Source organism: Salvelinus fontinalis, chromosome 3, assembly GCF_029448725.1.
Source record: "Salvelinus fontinalis isolate EN_2023a chromosome 3, ASM2944872v1, whole genome shotgun sequence".
NCBI classification, from domain to species: Eukaryota; Metazoa; Chordata; class Actinopteri; order Salmoniformes; family Salmonidae; genus Salvelinus; species Salvelinus fontinalis.
In genome coordinates, this window is record NC_074667.1 from 688,938 (window position 1) to 716,433 (window position 27,496).

The 27,496-nt window shown below is 42.3% G+C and overlaps 1 protein-coding gene across 1 annotated transcript in view; it reads right to left on the reverse strand.

Moving 5' to 3' along the window:
• LOC129835008 (mitotic spindle assembly checkpoint protein MAD1-like) overlaps positions 1 to 27,496 on the reverse strand; it is a 122,544-nt gene that overhangs the window by 59,033 nt on the left and 36,015 nt on the right. Inside the window, exon 7 of the mRNA XM_055900350.1 lies at positions 17,428 to 17,644. Within this exon, the coding sequence (XP_055756325.1) occupies positions 17,428 to 17,644 (217 nt within the window). The remainder of the gene's footprint in view (positions 1 to 17,427; positions 17,645 to 27,496) is intronic.

Below are 27,496 nucleotides of genomic sequence, written 5' to 3' on the forward strand. Positions count from 1 at the left end.
CAGAGAATATGACATAGAATATAGAACATAGCAGAGAATATGACATATATAATATAGAACATAGCAGAGAATATGACATATAGAACATAGCAGAGAATATGACATATAGAATATAGAACATAGCAGAGAATATGACATAGAATATAGAACATAGCAGAGAATATGACATATAGAATATAGAACATAGCAGAGAATATGACATAGAATATAGAACATAGCAGAGAATATGACATATATAATATAGAACATAGCAGAGAATATGACATATAGAACATAGCAGAGAATATGACATATAGAATATAGAACATAGCAGAGAATATGACATATAGAACATAGCAGAGAATATGACATATAGAATATAGAACATAGCAGAGAATATGACATATAAAACATAGAACACAGCAGAGAATATGACATATAAAACATAGAACACAGCAGAGAATATGACATAGAATATAGAGCATAGCAGAGAATATGACATAGAATATAGAACACAGCAGAGAATATGACATAGAATATAGAACATAGCAGAGAATATGACATAGAATATAGAACACAGCAGAGAATATGACATAGAATATAGAACACAGCAGAGAATATGACATAGAATATAGAACACAGCAGAGAATATGACATAGAATATAGAACACAGCAGAGAATATGACATAGAATATAGAACATAGCAGAGAATATGACATAGAATATAGAACATAGCAGAGAATATGACATAGAATATAGAACATAGCAGAGAATATGACATAGAATATAGAACATAGCAGAGAATATGACATAGAATATAGAACAGCAGAGAATATGACATAGAATATAGAACATAGCAGAGAATATGACATAGAATATAGAACATAGCAGAGACTATGACATATAAAACATAGAACACAGCAGAGAATATGACATATAGAATATAGCAGAGAATATGACATATATAATATAGAACATGGCAGAGAATATGACATATAGAACATGGCAGAGAATATGACATATAGAACATAGAACATAGCAGAGAATATGACATATAGAACATAGCAGAGAATATGACATATAGAACATAGCAGAGAATATGACATAGAATATAGAACATAGCAGAGAATATGACATAGAATATAGAACACAGCAGAGAATATGACATAGAATATAGAACATAGCAGAGAATATGACATAGAATATAGAACACAGCAGAGAATATGACATAGAATATAGAACATAGCAGAGAATATGACATAGAATATAGAACATAGCAGAGAATATGACATAGAATATAGAACATAGCAGAGAATATAGAACATAGCAGAGAATATGACATAGAATATAGAAAATAGCAGAGAATATGACATAGAATATAGAACACAGCAGAGAATATGACATAGAATATAGAACATAGCAGAGAATGACATAGAATATAGAACATAGCAGAGAATATGACATAGAATATAGAACATAGCAGAGACTATGACATATAAAACATAGAACACAGCAGAGAATATGACATATAGAATATAGCAGAGAATATGACATATAGAACATAGCAGAGAATATGACATATAGAATATAGCAGAGAATATGACATATAGAACATAGAACATAGCAGAGAATATGACATATAGAACATAGAACATAGCAGAGAATATGACATATAGAACATAGCAGAGAATATGACATATAGAATATAGAACATAGCAGAGAATATGACATATAGAACATAGCAGAGAATATGACATATAGAATATAGAACATAGCAGAGAATATGACATATAGAACATAGAACACAGCAGAGAATATGACATATAGAATATAGAACATAGCAGAGAATATGACATATAGAATATAGAACATAGCAGAGAATATGACATAGAATATAGAACATAGCAGAGAATATGACATAGAATATAGAACATAGCAGAGAATATGACATATAGAACATAGCAGAGAATATGACATAGAATATAGAACATAGCAGAGAATATGACATAGAATATAGAACATAGCAGAGAATATGACATATAGAATATAGAACATAGCAGAGAATATGACATAGAATATAGAACATAGCAGAGAATATGACATATATAATATAGAACATAGCAGAGAATATGACATATAGAACATAGCAGAGAATATGACATAGAATATAGAACATAGCAGAGAATATGACATATAGAACATAGCAGAGAATATGACATATAGAATATAGAACATAGCAGAGAATATGACATATAAAACATAGAACACAGCAGAGAATATGACATAGAATATAGAGCATAGCAGAGAATATGACATAGAATATAGAACACAGCAGAGAATATGACATAGAATATAGAACATAGCAGAGAATATGACATAGAATATAGAACACAGCAGAGAATATGACATAGAATATAGAACACAGCAGAGAATATGACATAGAATATAGAACATAGCAGAGAATATGACATAGAATATAGAACATAGCAGAGAATATGACATAGAATATAGAACATAGCAGAGAATATGACATAGAATATAGAACATAGCAAAGAATATGACATATAGAACATAGCAGAGTATATGACATAGAATATAGAACATAGCAGAGAATATGACATAGAATATAGAACATAGCAGAGAATATGACATATAGAATATAGAACATAGCAGAGAATATGACATATAGAATATAGAACATAGCAGAGAATATGACATAGAATATAGAACATAGCAGAGAATATGACATATAATATAGAACATAGCAGAGAATATGACATATAGAACATAGCAGAGAATATGACATATAGAATATAGAACATAGCAGAGAATATGACATAGAATATAGAACATAGCAGAGAATATGACATATAGAATATAGAACATAGCAGAGAATATGACATATAGAATATAGAACATAGCAGAGAATATGACATATATAATATAGAACATAGCAGAGAATATGACATATAGAACATAGCAGAGAATATGACATATAGAATATAGAACATAGCAGAGAATATGACATATAGAACATAGCAGAGAATATGACATATAGAATATAGAACATAGCAGAGAATATGACATATAAAACATAGAACACAGCAGAGAATATGACATATAAAACATAGAACACAGCAGAGAATATGACATAGAATATAGAGCATAGCAGAGAATATGACATAGAATATAGAACACAGCAGAGAATATGACATAGAATATAGAACATAGCAGAGAATATGACATAGAATATAGAACACAGCAGAGAATATGACATAGAATATAGAACACAGCAGAGAATATGACATAGAATATAGAACACAGCAGAGAATATGACATAGAATATAGAACACAGCAGAGAATATGACATAGAATATAGAACATAGCAGAGAATATGACATAGAATATAGAACATAGCAGAGAATATGACATAGAATATAGAACATAGCAGAGAATATGACATAGAATATAGAACATAGCAGAGAATATGACATAGAATATAGAACATAGCAGAGAATATGACATAGAATATAGAACATAGCAGAGAATATGACATAGAATATAGAACATAGCAGAGACTATGACATATAAAACATAGAACACAGCAGAGAATGACATGTAGAATATAGCAGAGAATATGACATATATAATATAGAACATGGCAGAGAATATGACATATAGAACATGGCAGAGAATATGACATATAGAACATAGAACATAGCAGAGAATATGACATATAGAACATAGCAGAGAATATGACATATAGAACATAGCAGAGAATATGACATAGAATATAGAACATAGCAGAGAATATGACATAGAATATAGAACACAGCAGAGAATATGACATAGAATATAGAACATAGCAGAGAATATGACATAGAATATAGAACACAGCAGAGAATATGACATAGAATATAGAACATAGCAGAGAATATGACAGAGAATATAGAACATAGCAGAGAATATAGAACATAGCAGAGAATATGACATAGAATATAGAACATAGCAGAGAATATGACATAGAATATAGAACACAGCAGAGAATATGACATAGAATATAGAACATAGCAGAGAATGACATAGAATATAGAACATAGCAGAGAATATGACATAGAATATAGAACATAGCAGAGACTATGACATATAAAACATAGAACACAGCAGAGAATATGACATATAGAATATAGCAGAGAATATTACATATATAATATAGAACATGGCAGAGAATATGACATATAGAACATGGCAGAGAATATGACATATAGAACATAGAACATAGCAGAGAATATGACATATAGAACATAGCAGAGAATATGACATATAGAACATAGCAGAGAATTTAACATATAGAACATAGCAGAGAATATGACATAGAATATAGAACATAGCAGAGAATATGACATAGAATATAGAACATAGCAGAGAATATGACATAGAATATAGAACACAGCAGAGAATATGACAAAGAAAATATAACATAGCAGAGAATATGACATAGAATATAGAACACAGCAGAGAATATGACATAGAATATAGAACACAGCAGAGAATATGACATAGAATATAGAACATAGCAGAGAATATGACATAGAATATAGAACATAGCAGAGACTATGACATATAAAACATAGAACACAGCAGAGAATATGACATATAGAATATAGCAGAGAATATGACATATATAATATAGAACATGGCAGAGAATATGACATATAGAACATGGCAGAGAATATGACATATAGAACATAGAACATAGCAGAGAATATGACATATAGAACATAGCAGAGAATATGACATATAGAACATAGCAGAGAATATGACATATAGAACATAGCAGAGAATATGACATAGAATTTAGAACATAGCAGAGAATATGACATAGAATATAGAACATAGCAGAGAATATGACATAGAATATAGAACACAGCAGAGAATATGACATAGAATATAGAACATAGCAGAGAATATGACATAGAATATAGAACACAGCAGAGAATATGACATAGAATATAGAACATAGCAGAGAATATGACATAGAATATAGAACATAGCAGAGAATATGACATAGAACATAGAACATAGCAGAGAATATAGAACATAGCAGAGAATATGACATAGAATATAGAACATAGCAGAGAATATGACATATAGAATATAGAACACAGCAGAGAATATGACATAGAATATAGAACATAGCAGAGAATATGACATAGAATATAGAACACAGCAGAGAATATGACATAGAATATAGAACATAGCAGAGAATATGACATAGAATATAGAACACAGCAGAGAATATGACATAGAATATAGAACACAGCAGAGAATATGACATAGAATATAGAACACAGCAGAGAATATGACATAGAATATAGAACACAGCAGAGAATATGACATAGAATATAGAACATAGCAGAGAATATGACATAGAATATAGAACATAGCAGAGAATATGACATAGAATATAGAACATAGCAGAGAATATGACATAGAATATAGAACATAGCAGAGAATATGACATAGAATATAGAACATAGCAGAGAATATGACATAGAATATAGAACATAGCAGAGAATATGACATAGAATATAGAACATAGCAGAGAATATGACATATAGAACATAGCAGAGAATATGACATAGAATATAGAACATAGCAGAGAATATGACATAGAATATAGAACATAGCAGAGAATATGACATATAGAATATAGAACATAGCAGAGAATATGACATAGAATATAGAACATAGCAGAGAATATGACATATATAATATAGAACATAGCAGAGAATATGACATATAGAACATAGCAGAGAATATGACATATAGAATATAGAACATAGCAGAGAATATGACATAGAATATAGAACATAGCAGAGAATATGACATATAGAATATAGAACATAGCAGAGAATATGACATAGAATATAGAACATAGCAGAGAATATGACATATATAATATAGAACATAGCAGAGAATATGACATATAGAACATAGCAGAGAATATGACATATAGAATATAGAACATAGCAGAGAATATGACATATAGAACATAGCAGAGAATATGACATATAGAATATAGAACATAGCAGAGAATATGACATATAAAACATAGAACACAGCAGAGAATATGACATATAAAACATAGAACACAGCAGAGAATATGACATAGAATATAGAGCATAGCAGAGAATATGACATAGAATATAGAACACAGCAGAGAATATGACATAGAATATAGAACACAGCAGAGAATATGACATAGAATATAGAACACAGCAGAGAATATGACATAGAATATAGAACACAGCAGAGAATATGACATAGAATATAGAACACAGCAGAGAATATGACATAGAATATAGAACACAGCAGAGAATATGACATAGAATATAGAACACAGCAGAGAATATGACATAGAATATAGAACATAGCAGAGAATATGACATAGAATATAGAACATAGCAGAGAATATGACATAGAATATAGAACATAGCAGAGAATATGACATAGAATATAGAACATAGCAGAGAATATGACATAGAATATAGAACATAGCAGAGACTATGACATATAAAACATAGAACACAGCAGAGAATATGACATATAGAATATAGCAGAGAATATGACATATATAATATAGAACATGGCAGAGAATATGACATATAGAACATGGCAGAGAATATGACATATAGAACATAGAACATAGCAGAGAATATGACATATAGAACATAGCAGAGAATATGACATATAGAACATAGCAGAGAATATGACATAGAATATAGAACATAGCAGAGAATATGACATAGAATATAGAACACAGCAGAGAATATGACATAGAATATAGAACATAGCAGAGAATATGACATAGAATATAGAACACAGCAGAGAATATGACATAGAATATAGAACATAGCAGAGAATATGACATAGAATATAGAACATAGCAGAGAATATGACATAGAATATAGAACATAGCAGAGAATATAGAACATAGCAGAGAATATGACATAGAATATAGAACATAGCAGAGAATATGACATAGAATATAGAACACAGCAGAGAATATGACATAGAATATAGAACATAGCAGAGAATGACATAGAATATAGAACATAGCAGAGAATATGACATAGAATATAGAACATAGCAGAGACTATGACATATAAAACATAGAACACAGCAGAGAATATGACATATAGAATATAGCAGAGAATATGACATATATAATATAGAACATGGCAGAGAATATGACATATAGAACATGGCAGAGAATATGACATATAGAACATAGAACATAGCAGAGAATATGACATATAGAACATAGCAGAGAATATGACATATAGAACATAGCAGAGAATTTAACATATAGAACATAGCAGAGAATATGACATAGAATATAGAACATAGCAGAGAATATGACATAGAATATAGAACATAGCAGAGAATATGACATAGAATATAGAACACAGCAGAGAATATGACATAGAATATAGAACATAGCAGAGAATATGACATAGAATATAGAACACAGCAGAGAATATGACATAGAATATAGAACACAGCAGAGAATATGACATAGAATATAGAACATAGCAGAGAATATGACATAGAATATAGAACATAGCAGAGAATATGACATAGAATATAGAACATAGCAGAGAATATGACATAGAATATAGAACATAGCAGAGAATATGACATAGAATATAGAACATAGCAGAGAATATGACATAGAATATAGAACATAGCAGAGAATATGACATAGAATATAGAACATAGCAGAGACTATGACATATAAAACATAGAACACAGCAGAGAATATGACATATGGAATATAGCAGAGAATATGACATATATAATATAGAACATGGCAGAGAATATGACATATAGAACATGGCAGAGAATATGACATATAGAACATAGAACATAGCAGAGAATATGACATATAGAACATAGCAGAGAATATGACATATAGAACATAGCAGAGAATATGACATAGAATATAGAACATAGCAGAGAATATGACATAGAATATAGAACATAGCAGAGAATATGACATAGAATATAGAACACAGCAGAGAATATGACATAGAATATAGAACATAGCAGAGAATATGACATAGAATATAGAACACAGCAGAGAATATGACATAGAATATAGAACACAGCAGAGAATATGACATAGAATATAGAACATAGCAGAGAATATGACATAGAATATAGAACATAGCAGAGAATATGACATAGAATATAGAACATAGCAGAGAATATAGAACATAGCAGAGAATATGACATAGAATATAGAACATAGCAGAGAATATGACATAGAATATAGAACACAGCAGAGAATATGACATAGAATATAGAACATAGCAGAGAATATGACATAGAATATAGAACATAGCAGAGACTATGACATATAAAACATAGAACACAGCAGAGAATATGACATATAGAATATAGCAGAGAATATGACATATATAATATAGAACATGGCAGAGAATATGACATATAGAACATGGCAGAGAATATGACATATAGAACATAGAACATAGCAGAGAATATGACATATAGAACATAGCAGAGAATATGACATATAGAACATAGCAGAGAATTTAACATATAGAACATAGCAGAGAATATGACATAGAATATAGAACATAGCAGAGAATATGACATAGAATATAGAACATAGCAGAGAATATGACATAGAATATAGAACACAGCAGAGAATATGACATAGAATATAGAACATAGCAGAGAATATGACATAGAATATAGAACATAGCAGAGAATATGACATAGAATATAGAACATAGCAGAGAATATGACATAGAATATAGAACATAGCAGAGAATATGACATAGAATATAGAACATAGCAGAGAATATGACATAGAATATAGAACATAGCAGAGAATATGACATAGAATATAGAACATAGCAGAGAATATGACATAGAATATAGAACACAGCAGAGAATATGACATAGAACATAGAACACAGCAGAGAATATGACATAGAATATAGAACACATATATATGAGATAATGACATATAGAACATAGCAGAGAATATGACATATAGAACATAGCAGAGAATATGACATATAGAACATAGCAGAGAATATGACATATAGAACATAGCAGAGAATATGACATATAGAACATAGCAGAGAATATGACATATAGAACATAGCAGAGAATATGACATATAGAACATAGCAGAGAATATGACATATAGAACATAGCAGAGAATATGACATATAGAACATAGCAGAGTATATGACATATAGAACATAGCAGAGAATATGACATATAGAACATAGCAGAGAATATGACATATAGAACATAGCAGAGAATATGACATATAGAACATAGCAGAGAATATGACATATAGAACATAGCAGAGAATATGACATATAGAACATAGCAGAGAATATGACATATAGAACATAGCAGAGAATATGACATATAGAACATAGCAGAGAATATGACATATAGAACATAGCAGAGAATATGACATAGAATATAGAACATAGCAGAGAATATGACATAGAATATAGAACATAGCAGAGAATATGACATAGAATATAGAACACAGCAGAGAATATGACATAGAATATAGAACATAGCAGAGAATATGACATAGAATATAGAACACAGCAGAGAATATGACATAGAATATAGAACATAGCAGAGAATATGACATAGAATATAGAACATAGCAGAGAATATGACATAGAACATAGAACATAGCAGAGAATATAGAACATAGCAGAGAATATGACATAGAATATAGAACATAGCAGAGAATATGACATATAGAACATAGCAGAGAATATGACATATAGAACAAAGCAGAGAATATGACATATAGAACATAGCAGAGAATATGACATATAGAACAAAGCAGAGAATATGACATATAGAACATAGCAGAGAATATGACATATAGAACATAGCAGAGAATATGACATATAGAACATAGAACATAGCAGAGAATATGACATATAGAACATAGAACATAGAACATAGCAGAGAATATGACATATAGAACATAGCAGAGAATATGACATATAGAATATAGAACATAGCAGAGAATATGACATATAGAACATAGCAGAGAATATGACATAGAATATAGAACATAGCAGAGAATATGACATATAGAATATAGAACATAGCAGAGAATATGACATATAGAATATAGAACATAGCAGAGAATATGACATATATAATATAGAACATAGCAGAGAATATGACATATAGAATATAGAACATAGCAGAGACTATGACATATAGAACATAGCAGAGAATATGACATAGAAAGGTCTGCATAGTCTTAAACACAGAGTCACTATGCAGATCTAGGAGAGAGGAGACAAGAGGCGAGGAGAGGAAGGAAGAGAAGAGGCGGAGCGGAGCGGAGAGAAGATAAGAGGGAGAGGAGTGGAGTGATGAAGAGGAGTGGTGGAGGAGAGAAGAGGTGGAGGAGAAGAGAGACGAGGTAGAGAAGAGGAGGTGGTGTGGAGGAGAAAAGAGGAGGTGGAGTGGAGAGGAGAGAAGAGGTGGAGTGGAGTGGAGAGGAGAGGTGGAGTGGAGAGGAGGTGGAGTGGAGAGGAGAGAAGAGGTGGAGTGGAGAGGAGAGAAGAGGTGGAGTGGAGAGGAGAGGAGGTGGAGAGGAGAGAGAAGAGGTGGTGGAGAGGAGAGAGAAGAGGTGGTGGAGAGGAGAGAGAAGAGGTGGTGGAGAGGAGAGAGGAGGTGGTGGAGAGGAGAGAGGAGGTGGTGGAGAGGAGAGAGGAGGTGGAGAGGAGAGAGGAGGTGGAGAGGAGAGAGGAGGTGGAGAGGAGAGAAGAGGTGGAGAGGAGAGAGGAGGTGGTGGAGAGGAGAGGGGAGAAGAGGTGGAGAGGAGAGAAGAGGTGGAGAGGAGAGAGGAGGTGGAGAGGAGAGCGGAGGTGGAGAGGAGTGAGGAGGTGGAGAGGAGGTGGAGAGAGGAGGTGGAGGAGAATAGAAAGGAATAATTAGTTCATTTAGTCTGAAATCAATTTGGGATAGCGACTTTCCGATTTACACGACTTGATTTGCGAAGACAAAAGACTCGTCCTAAAAAAAGGCACCCTATTCCCCGTGTAGTCCCCACAGGCTCCCGGGTCAAGAGGAGTGTACTATCTAGGGAACAAGGTAGCATGTGGAACACTCTCTCCAAGCCAGAGAAATGGGCCTGCCTGGAATCTGATCAATTATTGACACAATCCTGAATGTTAAATAGTTGAAAAGGCGTGGTGTGTGTCGAGTGGAGACGGAACGGAGCGGAACGGAACAATTGAATGACTGTGTAATTAACGTTACATAATCACAACAATGAACAACGACACAGACACAGACAGCCGTTGACAGAGTGAGGGTAATTACATGCTTTATTCATAACGATACTCCTCACCCTCCAGATTACTCATAATCACGTCTCTCCTCTCCACTACATCTTCTCTCCTCCCTTGTCCTCACCCTCCTCCCTGGTTTGTCCTCCCTCTCTCCTCCATGGTTTGTCCTCCCTCTATTCCCTCTATGGTTTGTCCTCCCTCTATTCCCTCCCTGGTTTGTCCTCCCTCTCTCCTCCGTGGTTTGTCCTCCCTCTCTCCTCCGTGGTTTGTCCTCCCTCTATTCCCTCCATGGTTTGTCCTCCCTCCGTGGTTTGTCCTCCCTCTATTCCCTCCATGGTTTGTCCTCCCTCTATTCCCTCCATGGTTTGTCCTCCCTCTATTCCCTCCATGGTTTGTCCTCCCTCTATTCCCTCCATGGTTTGTCCTCCCTCTATTCCCTCCATGGTTTGTCCTCCCTCTATTCCCTCCATGGTTTGTCCTCCCTCTATTCCCTCCATGGTTTGTCCTCCCTCTATTCCCTCCATGGTTTGTCCTCCCTCTATTCCCTCCATGGTTTGTCCTCCCTCTATTCCCTCCCTCCATGGTTTGTCCTCCCTCTATTCCCTCCCTCCATGGTTTGTCCTCCCTCTATTCCCTCCATGGTTTGTCCTCCCTCTATGGTTTGTCCTCCCTCCGTGGTTTGTCCTCCCTCTATTCCCTCCATGGTTTGTCCTCCCTCTATTCCCTCCATGGTTTGTCCTCCCTCTATTCCCTCCATGGTTTGTCCTCCCTCTATTCCCTCCCTCCATGGTTTGTCCTCCCTCTATTCCCTCCATGGTTTGTCCTCCCTCTATGGTTTGTCCTCCCTCCATGGTTTGTCCTCCCTCCATGGTTTGTCCTCCCTCCATGGTTTGTCCTCCCTCTATGGTTTGTCCTCCCTCTATGGTTTGTCCTCCCTCTATGGTTTGTCCTCCCTCTATGGTTTGTCCTCCCTCTATGGTTTGTCCTCCCTCTATGGTTTGTCCTCCCTCTTATCCCTCGCTGGTTTGTCCTCCCTCTTATCCCTCGCTGGTTTGTCCTCCCTCTTATCCCTCGCTGGTTTGTCCTCCCTCTATTCCCTCCATGGTTTGTCCTCCCTCTATTCCCTCCATGGTTTGTCCTCCCTCTATTCCCTCCATGGTTTGTCCTCCCTCCATGGTTTGTCCTCCCTCTATGGTTTGTCCTCCCTCTATGGTTTGTCCTCCCTCTATGGTTTGTCCTCCCTCTTATCCCTCCCTGGTTTGTCCTCCCTCTCCTCCCTCTCTGGTTTGTCCTCCCCCTCTCCTCCCTCTCTGGTTTGTCCTCCCCCTCTCCTCCCTCTCTGGTTTGTCCTCCCCCTCTCCTCCCTCTCTGGTTTGTCCTCCCCCTCTCCTCCCTCTCTGGTTTGTCCTCCCCCTCTCCTCCCTCTCTGGTTTGTCCTCCCCCTCTCCTCCCTCTCTGGTTTGTCCTCCCCCTCTCCTCCCTCTCTGTTTGTCCTCCCCCTCTCCTCCCTCTCTGGTTTGTCCTCCCCCTCTCCTCCCTCTCTGGTTTGTCCTCCCCCTCTCCTCCCTCTCTGTTTGTCCTCCCCCTCTCCTCCCTCTCTGGTTTGTCCTCCCCCTCTCCTCCCTCTCTGGTTTGTCCTCCCCCTCTCCTCCCTCTCTGGTTTGTCCTCCCCCTCTCCTCCCTCTCTGGTTTGTCCTCCCCCTCTCCTCCCTCTCTGGTTTGTCCTCCCCCTCTCCTCCCTCTCTGGTTTGTCCTCCCCCTCTCCTCCCTCTCTGGTTTGTCCTCCCCCTCTCCTCCCTCTCTGGTTTGTCCTCCCCCTCTCCTCCCTCTCTGGTTTGTCCTCCCCCTCTCCTCCCTCTCTGGTTTGTCCTCCCCCTCTCCTCCCTCTCTGGTTTGTCCTCCCCCTCTCCTCCCTCTCTGGTTTGTCCTCCCCCTCTCCTCCCTCTCTGGTTTGTCCTCCCCCTCTCCTCCCTCTCTGGTTTGTCCTCCCCCTCTCCTCCCTCTCTGGTTTGTCCTCCCCCTCTCCTCCCTCTCTGGTTTGTCCTCCCCCTCTCCTCCCTCTCTGGTTTGTCCTCCCCCTCTCCTCCCTCTCTGGTTTGTCCTCCCCCTCTCCTCCCTCCCTGGTTTGTCCTCCCCCTCTCCCCCCTCCCTGGTTTGTCCTCCCCCTCTCCCCCCTCCCTGGTTTGTCCTCCCCCTCTCCTCCCTCCCTGGTTTGTTCTCCCCCTCTCCTCCCTCCCTGGTTTGTCCTCCCCCTCTCCTCCCTCCCTGGTTTGTCCTCCCCCTCTCCTCCCTCCCTGGTTTGTCCTCCCCCTCTCCTCCCTCCCTGGTTTGTCCTCCCCCTCTCCTCCCTCCCTGGTTTGTCCTCCCCCTCTCCTCCCTCCCTGGTTTGTCCTCCCCCTCTCCTCCCTCCCTGGTTTGTCCTCCCTCTCCTCCCTGGTTTGTCCTCCCTCTCCTCCCTTGTCTGTCCTCCCTCTCCTCCCTTGTCTGTCCTCCCTCTCCTCCCTTGTCTGTCCTCCCTCTCCTCCCTTGTCTGTCCTCCCTCTCTTCTCCCTTATTTTCTCTCCAGTTTTTTGCTTCTCCTCTGTCTCTGTCCATGTCTCATTCTCTCTGTCCTCTCCTTTTCACTCTCCCTAAGACAGACCATTTCTGTGTTCCCTCTGTGTGTGTGTGTGAGTGATTAAACAGCCCATTTCCACAGTGCGTTTCAGTCTCTCCCCAGGGGTAACTAAAGCCGTGTTCACACTGCAGGCATTAATGCTCAAATCCGTTTTGGAATAGTGACTGTCCAAACAGCATGTTACAACCCACCAAATGGGATGTGTGTGTTCACTCAGCAGTCATTGGCTGACATGGCTACGCTAGCTGTCATAGTAACGGCAGGCGTGTGAGCGGTGGTGTAGGCTGATTGGTGGTGGTGCTCGTGCTTCCTATCACTCAGAAGTTATGTAACAAGCTACGGTGACAACGCCTGCCATGGACGTTTCCAATGACAACAACGCCTGCCATGGACGTTTCCAATGACAACAACGCCTGCCATGGACGTTTCCAATGACAACAACGCCTGCCATGGACGTTTCCAATGACAACAACGCCTGCCATGGACGTTTCCAATGACAACAACGCCTGCCATGGACGTTTTCTATGACAACAACGCCTGCCATGGACGTTTCCTATGACAACAACGCCTGCCATGGACGTTTTCTATGACAACAACGCCTGCCATGGACGTTTCCTATGACAAAAACGCCTGCCATGGACGTTTCCTATGACAACAACGCCTGCTATGTGTTAAGTTCATGTTTTAAGTATCCCTATATTTCTGTTATTACGGGGCTATCACTCAGTCAAGAGTGCGCATGCGCAGGAAGTCTAGTCGTTGTTGGACCTAGCCTCGAGTGTGATGGCTACTTGTATTGTGTTCATATAGTATAGTAAACTTTGTTAAACTGGAACTTTGTCGTTGTGTCATTTCGAGTTAACACCATGGACGTTTCCTCTGACAACAACGCCTGCCATGGACGTTTCCTATGACAACAACGCCTGCCATGGACGTTTCCTATGACAACAACGCCTGCCATGGACGTTTCCTATGACAACAACGCCTGCCATGGACGTTTCCAATGACCAAACGCCTGCCATGGACGTTTCCTATGACAACAACGCCTGCCATGGACGTTTCCAATGACAACAACGCCTGCCATGGACGTTTCCTAGTTGCTTTGAACGTTCAGAAGCATAGTGTAAGAACACTTAGAAGCTCAAAGGAAAATATGAGTCCTCTCTGGCCAGCCACAGCAGTCCGCTAGCAAGCCAGCCACAGCAGTCCGCTAGCCAGCCAGCCACAGCAGTCCGCTAGCCAGCCAGCCACAGCAGGAGATGGTAGGTCTACATGGGATCAGACACAGCAGGAGATGGTAGGTCTACACGGGATCAGACACAGCAGGAGATGGTAGGTCTACACGGGATCAGACACAGCAGGAGATGGTAGGTCTACACGGGATCAGACACAGCAGGAGATGGTAGGTCTACACGGGATCAGACACAGCAGGAGATGTAGGTCTATATGGGATCAGACACAGCAGGAGATGTAGGTCTACATGGGATCAGACACAGCAGGAGATGGTAGGTCTACATGGGATCAGACACAGCAGGAGATGGTAGGTCTACATGGGATCAGACACAGCAGGAGATGTAGGTCTACATGGGATCAGACACAGCAGGAGATGTAGGTCTACATGGGATCAGACACAGCAGGAGATGTAGGTCTACATGGGATCAGACACGGCAGGAGATGTAGGTCTACATGGATCAGACACGGCAGCCGTCCAGTGTCAATAAGGCTTGCTTCTTCATGTTATCTATTATAATAATAATAATAATTTTAAAAAGTCATGAAAATGTTAAAAGCCGTGGAAAATGTGTATGAACCCATAACAGTGAATAATCAGAGGTCTCTATGGCATAATGTCAGTTGTGTTTCCGTGAACATAATAATCTAATGGACGGACTTGTAAAAAGACAGACACTTCTCTCATCAAGTCAAGCACTGAATTCTATATTACAACTAGACTGAGTACTAGCTGATCACTGAATACTATATTACAACTAGACTGAGTACTAGCTGATCAGTGAATACTATATTACAACTAGACTGAGTACTAGCTGATCACTGAATACTATATTACAACTAGACTGAGTACTAGCTGATCACTGAATACTATATTACAACTAGACTGAGTACTAGCTGATCACTGAATACTATATTACAACTAGACTGAGTACTAGCTGATCACTGAATACTATATTACAACTAGACTGAGTACTAGCTGATCACTGAATACTATATTACAACTAGACTGAGTACTAGCTGATCACTGAATACTATATTACAACTAGACTGAGTACTAGCTGATCACTGAATACTATATTACAACTAGACTGAGTACTAGCTGATCACTGAATACTATATTACAACTAGACTGAGTACTAGCTGATCACTGAATACTATATTACAACTATACTGAGTAGTAGCTGATCACTGAATACTATATTACAACTATACTGAGTAGTAGCTGATCACTGAATACTATATTACAACTAGACTGAGTACTAGCTGATCACTGAATACTATATTACAACTAGACTGAGTACTAGCTGATCACTGAATACTATATTACAACTAGACTGAGTACTAGCTGATCACTGAATACTATATTACAACAAGACTGAGTACTAGCTGATCACTGAATACTATATTACAACTAGACTGAGTACTAGCTGATCACTGAATACTATATTACAACTAGACTGAGTACTAGCTGATCACTGAATACTATATTACAACTAGACTGAGTACTAGCTGATCACTGAATACTATATTACAACTAGACTGAGTACTAGCTGATCACTGAATACTATATTACAACTAGACTGAGTACTAGCTGATCAAGTCATCATTTAATTGACTGACTTCATAATCTTCTCGCTGCACCAAGGAAGCCAACATGGCGTCACCGGGGGAGTCTGTCGTCACTAAATCCCAGGAAGCATAGAGCACCACACTGAGGTGACACAGAGAGGGGCCGACGGTAGAGCGAAGGGCCGACGGTAGAGCGAGGGGCCGATGGCAGAGCGAGGGGACGGCGGCAGAGCGAGGGGACGGCGGCAGAGCGAGGGGACGGCGGCAGAGCGAGGGGACGGCGGCAGAGCGAGGGGACGGCGGCAGAGCGAGGGGCCGGCGGCAGAGCGAGGGGCCGACGGTAGAGCGAGGGGCCGACGGTAGAGCGAGGGGACGACGGTAGAGCGAGGGGCCGACGGTAGAGCGAGGGGCCGACGGTAGAGCGAGGGGCCGACGGTAGAGAAAGAGGCTGAGGGTAGAGGCTGAAGGTAGAGAAAGAGGCTGAGGGTCGAGGCTGAAGGTAGAGAAAGAGGCTGAGGGTAGAGGCTGAAGTAGAGGCCAGTTCTCCAGTATAAATATTGTTTTGTTTCTGCATAAACCCTTAATGAGAGAATAACATGTCAGCAGTGAAAAGCTGTCAGTGAGCTGTGTGTCTCCTCTTACCCAGGACCTCCTGTGAGGGAGGCAGGCTGAGGCTGGTCTCTCCTGCAGCAGCAGCCAGAGGGATAGTGCCCCCTGTCTGTAGTGAGCGGAGGTGTTCCCTCAAACACTCCACTTCTGCCCTCAGCGCCTCCACTTCCTCCACACGCTGCTGTTTGGCCATGCTCGTAGGGTTCAGACTGAAGTGGAGGACTTTGGTTTTGACCGGATTGTAGTCTCCCTGGAGAGAGAGAGGGGAAGAAAGAGAGAGAGGGGAAGAGAGAGAGGGGAGGGGAGAGATATATGTTTTAGAAACACACCAGAACTGAATCTTACCAGAACACTGGCCATCCTTTTACATTAATTTTTATGACAATTCCACATGTTGAATCAGTGCAACCAGCAGGAGATCTCTCCATCACACCACGGGACAGTAAGAGACAGGACTACCAGCAGGAGATCTCTCCATCACACCACGGGACAGTAAGAGACAGGACTAACAGCAGGAGATCTCTCCATCACACCACGGGACAGTAAGAGACTACCAGCAGGAGGTCTCTCCATCACACCACGGGACAGTAAGAGACAACCAGCAGGAGATCTCTCCATCACACCACGGGACAGTAAGAGACGGGACAACCAGCAGGAGATCTCTCCATCACACCACGGGACAGTAAGAGACTACCAGCAGGAGGTCTCTCCATCACACCACGGGACAGTAAGAGACGGGACAACCAGCAGGAGATCTCTCCATCACACCACGGGACAGTAAGAGACGGGACAACCAGCAGGAGATCTCTCCATCACACCACGGGACAGTAAGAGACAACCAGCAGGAGATCTCTCCATCACACCACGGGACAGTAAGAGACTACCAGCAGGAGGTCTCTCCATCACACCACGGGACAGTAAGAGACTACCAGCAGGAGGTCTCTCCATCACACCACGGGACAGTAAGAGACTACCAGCAGGAGATCTCTCCATCACACCACGGGACAGTAAGAGACCACCAGCAGGTCTCTCCATCACACCACGGGACAGTAAGAGACGGGACCACCAGCAGGAGATCTCTCCATCACACCACGGGACAGTAAGAGACAACCAGCAGGAGGTCTCTCCATCACACCACGGGACAGTAAGAGACTACCAGCAGGAGATCTCTCCATCACACCACGGGACAGTAAGAGACTACCAGCAGGAGATCTCTCCATCACACCACGGGACAGTAAGAGACAACCAGCAGGAGATCTCTCCATCACACCACGGGACAGTAAGAGACGGGACTACCAGCAGGAGATCTCTCCATCACACCACGGGACAGTAAGAGACGGGACTACCAGCAGGAGATCTCTCCATCACACCACGGGACAGTAAGAGACTGGACTAACAGCAGGAGATCTCTCCATCACACCACGGGACAGTAAGAGACGGGACTACCAGCAGGAGGTCTCTCCATCACACCACGGGACAGTAAGAGACGGGACTACCAGCAGGAGATCTCTCCATCACACCACGGGACAGTAAGAGACTACCAGCAGGAGATCTCTCCATCACACCACGGGACAGTAAGAGACGGGACTACCAGCAGGAGATCTCTCCATCACACCACGGGACAGTAAGAGACGGGACTACCAGCAGGAGATCTCTCCATCACACCACGGGACAGTAAGAGACGGGACTACCAGCAGGAGATCTCTCCATCACACCACGGGACAGTAAGAGACAACCAGCAGGAGGTCTCTCCATCACACCACGGGACAGTAAGAGACAACCAGCAGGAGATCTCTCCATCACACCACGGGACAGTAAGAGACAACCAGCAGGAGATCTCTCCATCACACCACGGGACAGTAAGAGACAACCAGCAGGAGATCTCTCCATCACACCACGGGACAGTAAGAGACCACCAGCAGGTCTCTCCATCACACCACGGGACAGTAAGAGACTGGACTACCAGCAGGAGGTCTCTCCATCACACCACGGGACAGTAAGAGACAACCAGCAGGAGATCTCTCCATCACACCACGGGACAGTAAGAGACGGGACTACCAGCAGGAGGTCTCTCCATCACACCACGGGACAGTAAGAGACTGGACTACCAGCAGATCTCTCCATCACACCACGGGACAGTAAGAGACTGGACTACCAGCAGGAGGTCTCTCCATCACACCACGGGACAGTAAGAGACCACCAGCAGGTCTCTCCATCACACCACGGGACAGTAAGAGACTGGACTACCAGCAGGAGGTCTCTCCATCACACCACGGGACAGTAAGAGACAACCAGCAGGAGATCTCTCCATCACACCACGGGACAGTAAGAGACAACCAGCAGGAGATCTCTCCATCACACCACGGGACAGTAAGAGACCACCAGCAGGTCTCTCCATCACACCACGGGACAGTAAGAGACTGGACTACCAGCAGGAGGTCTCTCCATCACACCACGGGACAGTAAGAGACAACCAGCAGGAGATCTCTCCATCACACCACGGGACAGTAAGAGACGGGACTACCAGCAGGAGGTCTCTCCATCACACCACGGGACAGTAAGAGACTGGACTACCAGCAGATCTCTCCATCACACCACGGGACAGTAAGAGACTGGACTACCAGCAGGAGGTCTCTCCATCACACCACGGGACAGTAAGAGACCACCAGCAGGTCTCTCCATCACACCACGGGACAGTAAGAGACTGGACTACCAGCAGGAGGTCTCTCCATCACACCACGGGACAGTAAGAGACAACCAGCAGGAGATCTCTCCATCACACCACGGGACAGTAAGAGACGGGACTACCAGCAGGAGGTCTCTCCATCACACCACGGGACAGTAAGAGACAACCAGCAGGAGGTCTCTCCATCACACCACGGGACAGTAAGAGACTGGACTACCAGCAGATCTCTCCATCACACCACGGGACAGTAAGAGACGGGAGGCATAGCAGACAGAGAGGCATAGCAGACAGAGGCATAGCAGACAGAGGCATAGCAGACAGAGGCATAGCAGACAGAGGCACAGCAGACAGAGGCACAGCAGACAGAGGCACAGCAGACAGAGGCACAGCAGACAGAGGCACAGCAGACAGAGGCACAGCAGACAGAGGCACAGCAGACAGAGGCATAGCAGACAGAGGCACAGCAGACAGAGGCATAGCAGACAGAGGCACAGCAGACAGAGGCACAGCAGACAGAGGCACAGCAGACAGAGGCACAGCAGACAGAGGCACAGCAGACAGAGGCACAGCAGACAGAGGCACAGCAGACAGAGGCATAGCAGACAGAGGCATAGCAGACAGAGGCATAGCAGACAGAGGCATAGCAGACAGAGGCACAGCAGACAGAGGCATAGCAGACAGAGGCATAGCAGACAGAGGCATAGCAGACAGATCCCTCTGGTTCTAAAATACATGGGAGTCATTGCGTCATGGTTAATACGGTTCTGCTTTTAATCCACTTTCACAGATCTCAACGCTTAAAGTGTGGTCTCAATATACTCCCTCTCCCTCTCCCCCTGCTCATCTCTCCTCCTCCCTCTCTACCTCTCCTCTCTGACCTCCTCCCTCCATCTCTACTCCTCCCTCTCTGTCCTCCTCCCTCCCCCCTCTCTACCTCTCCTCTCTGACCTCCTCCCTCCCTCTCCTCCCCCCTCTCTACCTCTCCTCTCTGACCTCCTCCCTCCCTCTTCTCTTCATGTTTACAGAGTAAATGAGTCCATCTGATCTTAAAAGGTCCAACGCAGCACTTTTTATCTCAGTAATGAAATGATTTCTGGGCAACAGTTAAGAACCTTACCATGATTGTTTTCAATTAAAACGGTCATAAAGAAACAGAAATGGCTTGGTAGTCAAGGACAAGACTGTATCTCTGACAACCCTGGGTCTTTAACACACACACTGATGCCTCCATCTCTCTCTCTGATTAGTGGCTAAACACCATTTGATTTGGCCTGCAGCGATGCCCAATAAAGGAGAGGGGAATGAGGGGCGGAGGAAAGGACAGATCTAACCAGGAAAAACATCGAAGGACAAAGACAAGAAGAAGAACGTGACAAAGAAAAATGGTCAATTTATGCTTATGGACTTTAGTATGTAGGAACACCCCTGTAGTGTTGATGGTGTGTCTGTGGAACCACTCAACCCCACTGACCAGGACTTGAAGAGGACTGAAACCCATTCCGGTACTGTTTACATTTAGGAGACGGAACACTGATATATTTTTCAAGCCAGGATTCTAGAAGGTTCCGGAACCCAGTAACCGGTGTTCCGGTCCAGTCGAGCACACGACTCTACTTCCTCTAGTTTCTAAACTTAGCATGTGAAAGTGGAACTTCCTAGTTTATCCAAGCCTGACACACATGTAATAAAAACAGTGTGTGAATATTAAAAACACATTGTCACACACACTCAAACCTGTGGTAGACGTGTCACACACACTCCAAACCTGTGGTAGACGTGTCACACACACTCACAACCTGTGGTAGACTTGTCACACACACTCCAAACCGTGGTAGACGTGTCACACACACTCACAACCTGTGGTAGACTTGTCACACACACTAACAACCTGTGGTAGACTTGTCACACACACTAACAACCTGTGGTAGACGTGTCACACACACTCCAAACCGTGGTAGACTTGTCACACACACTCAAAACCGTGGTAGACTTGTCACACACACTCACAACCTGTGGTAGACTTGTCACACACACTCACAACCGTGGTAGACTTGTCACACACACTCAAAACCGTGGTAGACTTGTCACACACACTCAAAACCGTGGTAGACTTGTCACACACACTCACAACCTGTGGTAGACTTGTCACACACACTCACAACCTGTGGTAGACTTGTCACACACACTCACAACCTGTGGTAGACTTGTCACACACACTCACAACCTGTGGTAGACTTGTCACACACACTCACAACCTGTGGCAGACTTGTCACACACACTCACAACCTGTGGTAGACTTGTCACACACACTCACAACCTGTGGTAGACTTGTCACACACACTCACAACCTGTGGTAGACTTGTCACACACACTCACAACCTGTGGTAGACTTGTCACACACACTCACAACCTGTGGTAGACTTGTCACACACACTCACAACCTGTGGTAGACTTGTCACACACACTCACAACCTGTGGTAGACTTGTCACACACACTCACAACCTGTGGTAGACTTGTCACACACACTCACAACCTGTGGTAGACTTGTCACACACACTAACAACCTGTGGTAGACTTGTCACACACACTAACAACCTGTGGTAGACTTGTCACACACACTAACAACCTGTGGTAGACTTGTCACACACACTAACAACCTGTGGTAGACTTGTCACACACACTAACAACCTGTGGTAGACTTGTCACACACACTCACAACCTGTGGTAGACTTGTCACACACACTCACAACCTGTGGTAGACTTGTCACACACACTCACAACCTGTGGTAGACTTGTCACACACACTCACAACCTGTGGTAGACTTGTCACACACACTCACAACCTGTGGTAGACTTGTCACACACACTCACAACCTGTGGTAGACTTGTCACACACACTCACAACCTGTGGTAGACTTGTCACACACACTCACAACCTGTGGTAGACTTGTCACACACACTCACAACCTGTGGTAGACTTGTCACACACACTCACAACCTGTGGTAGACTTGTCACACACACTCACAACCTGTGGTAGACTTGTCACATGATAGATGGACAGATCAGAGGTTTAAATAAATAAAAATGTTTTTCTTTTTCCATTTCCTTCTCTTTTAAACAGTGATATTAACCCCCCCCCCACACACACATATCTAACCCGAGCCTGACCCATTCATTAATATGGACAGACAGAAAGGGGGAGGGAGGGAGAGCAGAGAGAGGGATCGCTAAGAGGGTGAATCACCTGTAATATCACAGTACACTGTTCCTGTTTAGTCACTCCTATTCTAGGGAGGTCTGGACTACAATATAAAACACTGTTCCTGTTTAGTCACTCCTATTCTAGGGAGGTCTGGACTACAATATAAAACACTGTTCCTGTTTAGTCACTCCTATTCTAGGGAGGTCTGGACTACAATATAAAACACTGTTCCTGTTTAGTCACTACTATTCTAGGGAGGTCTGGTCTGGACTACAATATAAAACACTGTTCCTGTTTAGTCACTCCTATTCTAGGGAGGTCTAGTCTGGACTACAATATAAAACACTGTTCCTGTTTAGTCACTCCTATTCTAGGGAGGTCTGGACTACAATATAAAACACTGTTCCTGTTTAGTCACTCCTATTCTAGGGAGGTCTGGACTACAATATAAAACACTGTTCCTGTTTAGTCACTCCTATTCTAGGGAAGTCTGGACTACAATATAAAACACTGTTCCTGTTTAGTCACTCCTATTCTAGGGAGGTCTGGTCTACAATATAAAACACTGTTCCTGTTTAGTCACTCCTATTCTAGGGAGGTCTGGACTACAATATAAAACACTGTTCCTGTTTAGTCACTCCTATTCTAGGGAGGTCTGGACTACAATATAAAACACTGTTCCTGTTTAGTCACTCCTATTCTAGGGAGGTCTGGTCTACAATATAAAACACTGTTCCAGTTTAGTCACTCCTATTCTAGGGAAGTCTGGACTACAATATAAAACACTGTTCCTGTTTAGTCACTCCTATTCTAGGGAGGTCTGGTCTACAATATAAAACACTGTTCCTGTTTAGTCACTCCTATTCTAGGGAGGTCTGGACTACAATATAAAACACTGTTCCTGTTTAGTCACTCCTATTCTAGGGAGGTCTGGTCTACAATATAAAACACTGTTCCTGTTTAGTCACTCCTATTCTAGGGAGGTCTGGACTACAATATAAAACACTGTTCCTGTTTAGTCACTCCTATTCTAGGGAGGTCTGGACTACAATATAAAACACTGTTCCTGTTTAGTCACTCCTATTCTAGGGAGGTCTGGACTACAATATAAAACACTGTTCCTGTTTAGTCACTCCTATTCTAGGGAGGTCTGGTCTACAATATAAAACACTGTTCCAGTTTAGTCACTCCTATTCTAGGGAAGTCTGGACTACAATATAAAACACTGTTCCTGTTTAGTCACTCCTATTCTAGGGAGGTCTGGTCTACAATATAAAACACTGTTCCTGTTTAGTCACTCCTATTCTAGGGAGGTCTGGACTACAATATAAAACACTGTTCCTGTTTAGTCACTCCTATTCTAGGGAGGTCTGGTCTACAATATAAAACACTGTTCCTGTTTAGTCACTCCTATTCTAGGGAGGTCTGGACTACAATATAAAACACTGTTCCTGTTTAGTCACTCCTATTCTAGGGAGGTCTGGTCTACAATATAAAACACTGTTCCTGTTTAGTCACTCCTATTCTAGGGAGGTCTGGACTACAATATAAAACACTGTTCCTGTTTAGTCACTCCTATTCTAGGGAGGTCTGGTCTACTACAATATAAAACACTGTTCCTGTTTAGTCACTCCTATTCTAGGGAGGTCTGGACTACAATATAAAACACTGTTCCTGTTTAGTCACTCCTATTCTAGGGAGGTCTGGACTACAATATAAAACACTGTTCCTGTTTAGTCACTCCTATTCTAGGGAGGTCTGGACTACAATATAAAACACTGTTCCTGTTTAGTCACTCCTATTCTAGGGAGGTCTGGACTACAATATAAAACACTGTTCCTGTTTAGTCACTCCTATTCTAGGGAGGTCTGGTCTACTACAATATAAAACACTGTTCCTGTTTAGTCACTCCTATTCTAGGGAGGTCTGGACTACAATATAAAACACTGTTCCTGTTTAGTCACTCCTATTCTAGGGAGGTCTGGACTACAATATAAAACACTGTTCCTGTTTACATTTAAGTCATTTAGCAGACGCTCTTATCCAGAGCGACTTACAAATTGGTGCATTCACCTTATGACATCCAGTGGAACAGCCACTTTACAACAGTGCATCTAACTCTTTTAAGGGGGGGGGGGGGGGGGGGGGGGCAGAAGGATTGCTTTATCCTATTCTAGGTATTCCTTAAAGAGGTGGGGTTTCAGGTGTCTCCGGAAGGTGGTGATTGACTCCGCTGTCCTGGCGTCGTGAGGGAGTTTGTTCCACCATTGGGGGGCCAGAGCAGCGAACAGTTTTGACTGGGCTGAGCGGGAACTGTACTTCCTCAGTGGTAGGGAGGTGAGCAGGCCAGAGGTGGATGAACGCAGTGCCCTTGTTTGGGTGTAGGGCCTGATCAGAGCCTGAAGGTACTGAGGTGCCGTTCCCCTCACAGCTCCGTAGGCAAGCACCATGGTCTTGTAGCGGATGCGAGCTTCAACTGGAAGCCAGTGGAGAGAGCGGAGGAGCGGGGTGACGTGAGAGAACTTGGGAAGGTTGAACACCAGACGGGCTGCGGCCTTCTGGATGAGTTGTAGGGGTTTAATGGCACAGGCAGGGAGCCCAGCCAACAGCGAGTTGCAGTAATCCAGACGGGAGATGACAAGTGCCTGGATTAGGACCTGCGCCGCTTCCTGTGTGAGGCAGGGTCGTACTCTGAGGATGTTGTAGAGCATGAACCTACAGGAACGGGTCACCGCCTTGATGTTCAGTCACACATGTTTAGTCACTCCTATTCTAGGGAGGTCTGGACTACAATATAAAACACTGTTCCTGTTTAGTCACTCCTATTCTAGGGAGGTCTGGACTACATTATAAAACACTGTTCCTGTTTAGTCACTCCTATTCTAGGGAGGTCTGGACTACAATATAAAACACTGTTCCTGTTTAGTCACTCCTATTCTAGGGAGGTCTGGACTACAATATAAAACACTGTTCCTGTTTAGTCACTCCTATTCTAGGGAGGTCTGGACTACAATATAAAACACTGTTCCTGTTTAGTCACTCCTATTCTAGGGAGGTCTGGACTACAATATAAAACACTGTTCCTGTTTAGTCACTCCTATTCTAGGGAGGTCTGGACTACAATATAAAACACTGTTCCTGTTTAGTCACTCCTATTCTAGGGAGGTCTGGACTACAATATAAAACACTGTTCCTGTTTAGTCACTCCTATTCTAGGGAGGTCTGGACTACAATATAAAACACTGTTCCTGTTTAGTCACTCCTATTCTAGGGAGGTCTGGACTACAATATAAAACACTGTTCCTGTTTAGTCACTCCTATTCTAGGGAGGTCTGGTCTACAATATAAAACACTGTTCCTGTTTAGTCACTCCTATTATAGGGAGGTCTGGACTACAATATAAAACACTGTTCCTGTTTAGTCACTCCTATTCTAGGGAGGTCTGGACTACAATATAAAACACTGTTCCTGTTTAGTCACTCCTATTCTAGAGAGGTCTGGACTACAATATAAAACACTGTTCCTGTTTAGTCACTCCTATTCTAGGGAGGTCTGGACTACAATTTATGAACCGAGGGAAGGAAGGAGAGGCGAGAAAGAGAAGAGATGGAGAAGAAAGAGGGAGAGGAGAGGGAGATGTGTGTGTGACCAGAACACACAGGGATAGGAAGTGTGTGTGACCAGAACACACAGGGACAGGAAGTGTGTGTGTGACCAGAACACACAGGGACAGGAAGTGTGTGTGTGACCAGAACACACAGGGACAGGAAGTGTGTGTGTGTGTGTGTGACCAGAACACACAGGGACAGGAAGTGTGCGTGTGTGTGACCAGAACACACAGGGACAGGAAGTGTGTGCGTGTGTGACAAGAACACACAGGGACAGGAAGTGTGTGTGTGTGTGTGACCAGAACATACAGAGACAGGAAGTGTGTGTGTGTGACCAGAACATACAGGGACAGGAAGTGTGTGTGTGTGACCAGAACACACAGGGACAGGAAGTGTGTGTGTGTGACCAGAACACACAGGGACAGGAAGTGTGTGTGTGTGTGACCAGAACACACAGGGACAGGAAGTGTGTGTGTGTGTGACCAGAACACACAGGGACAGGAAGTGTGTGTGTGTGTGACCAGAACACACAGGGACAGGAAGTGTGTGTGTGTGTGACCAGAACACACAGGGACAGGAAGTGTGTGTGTGTGTGACCAGAACA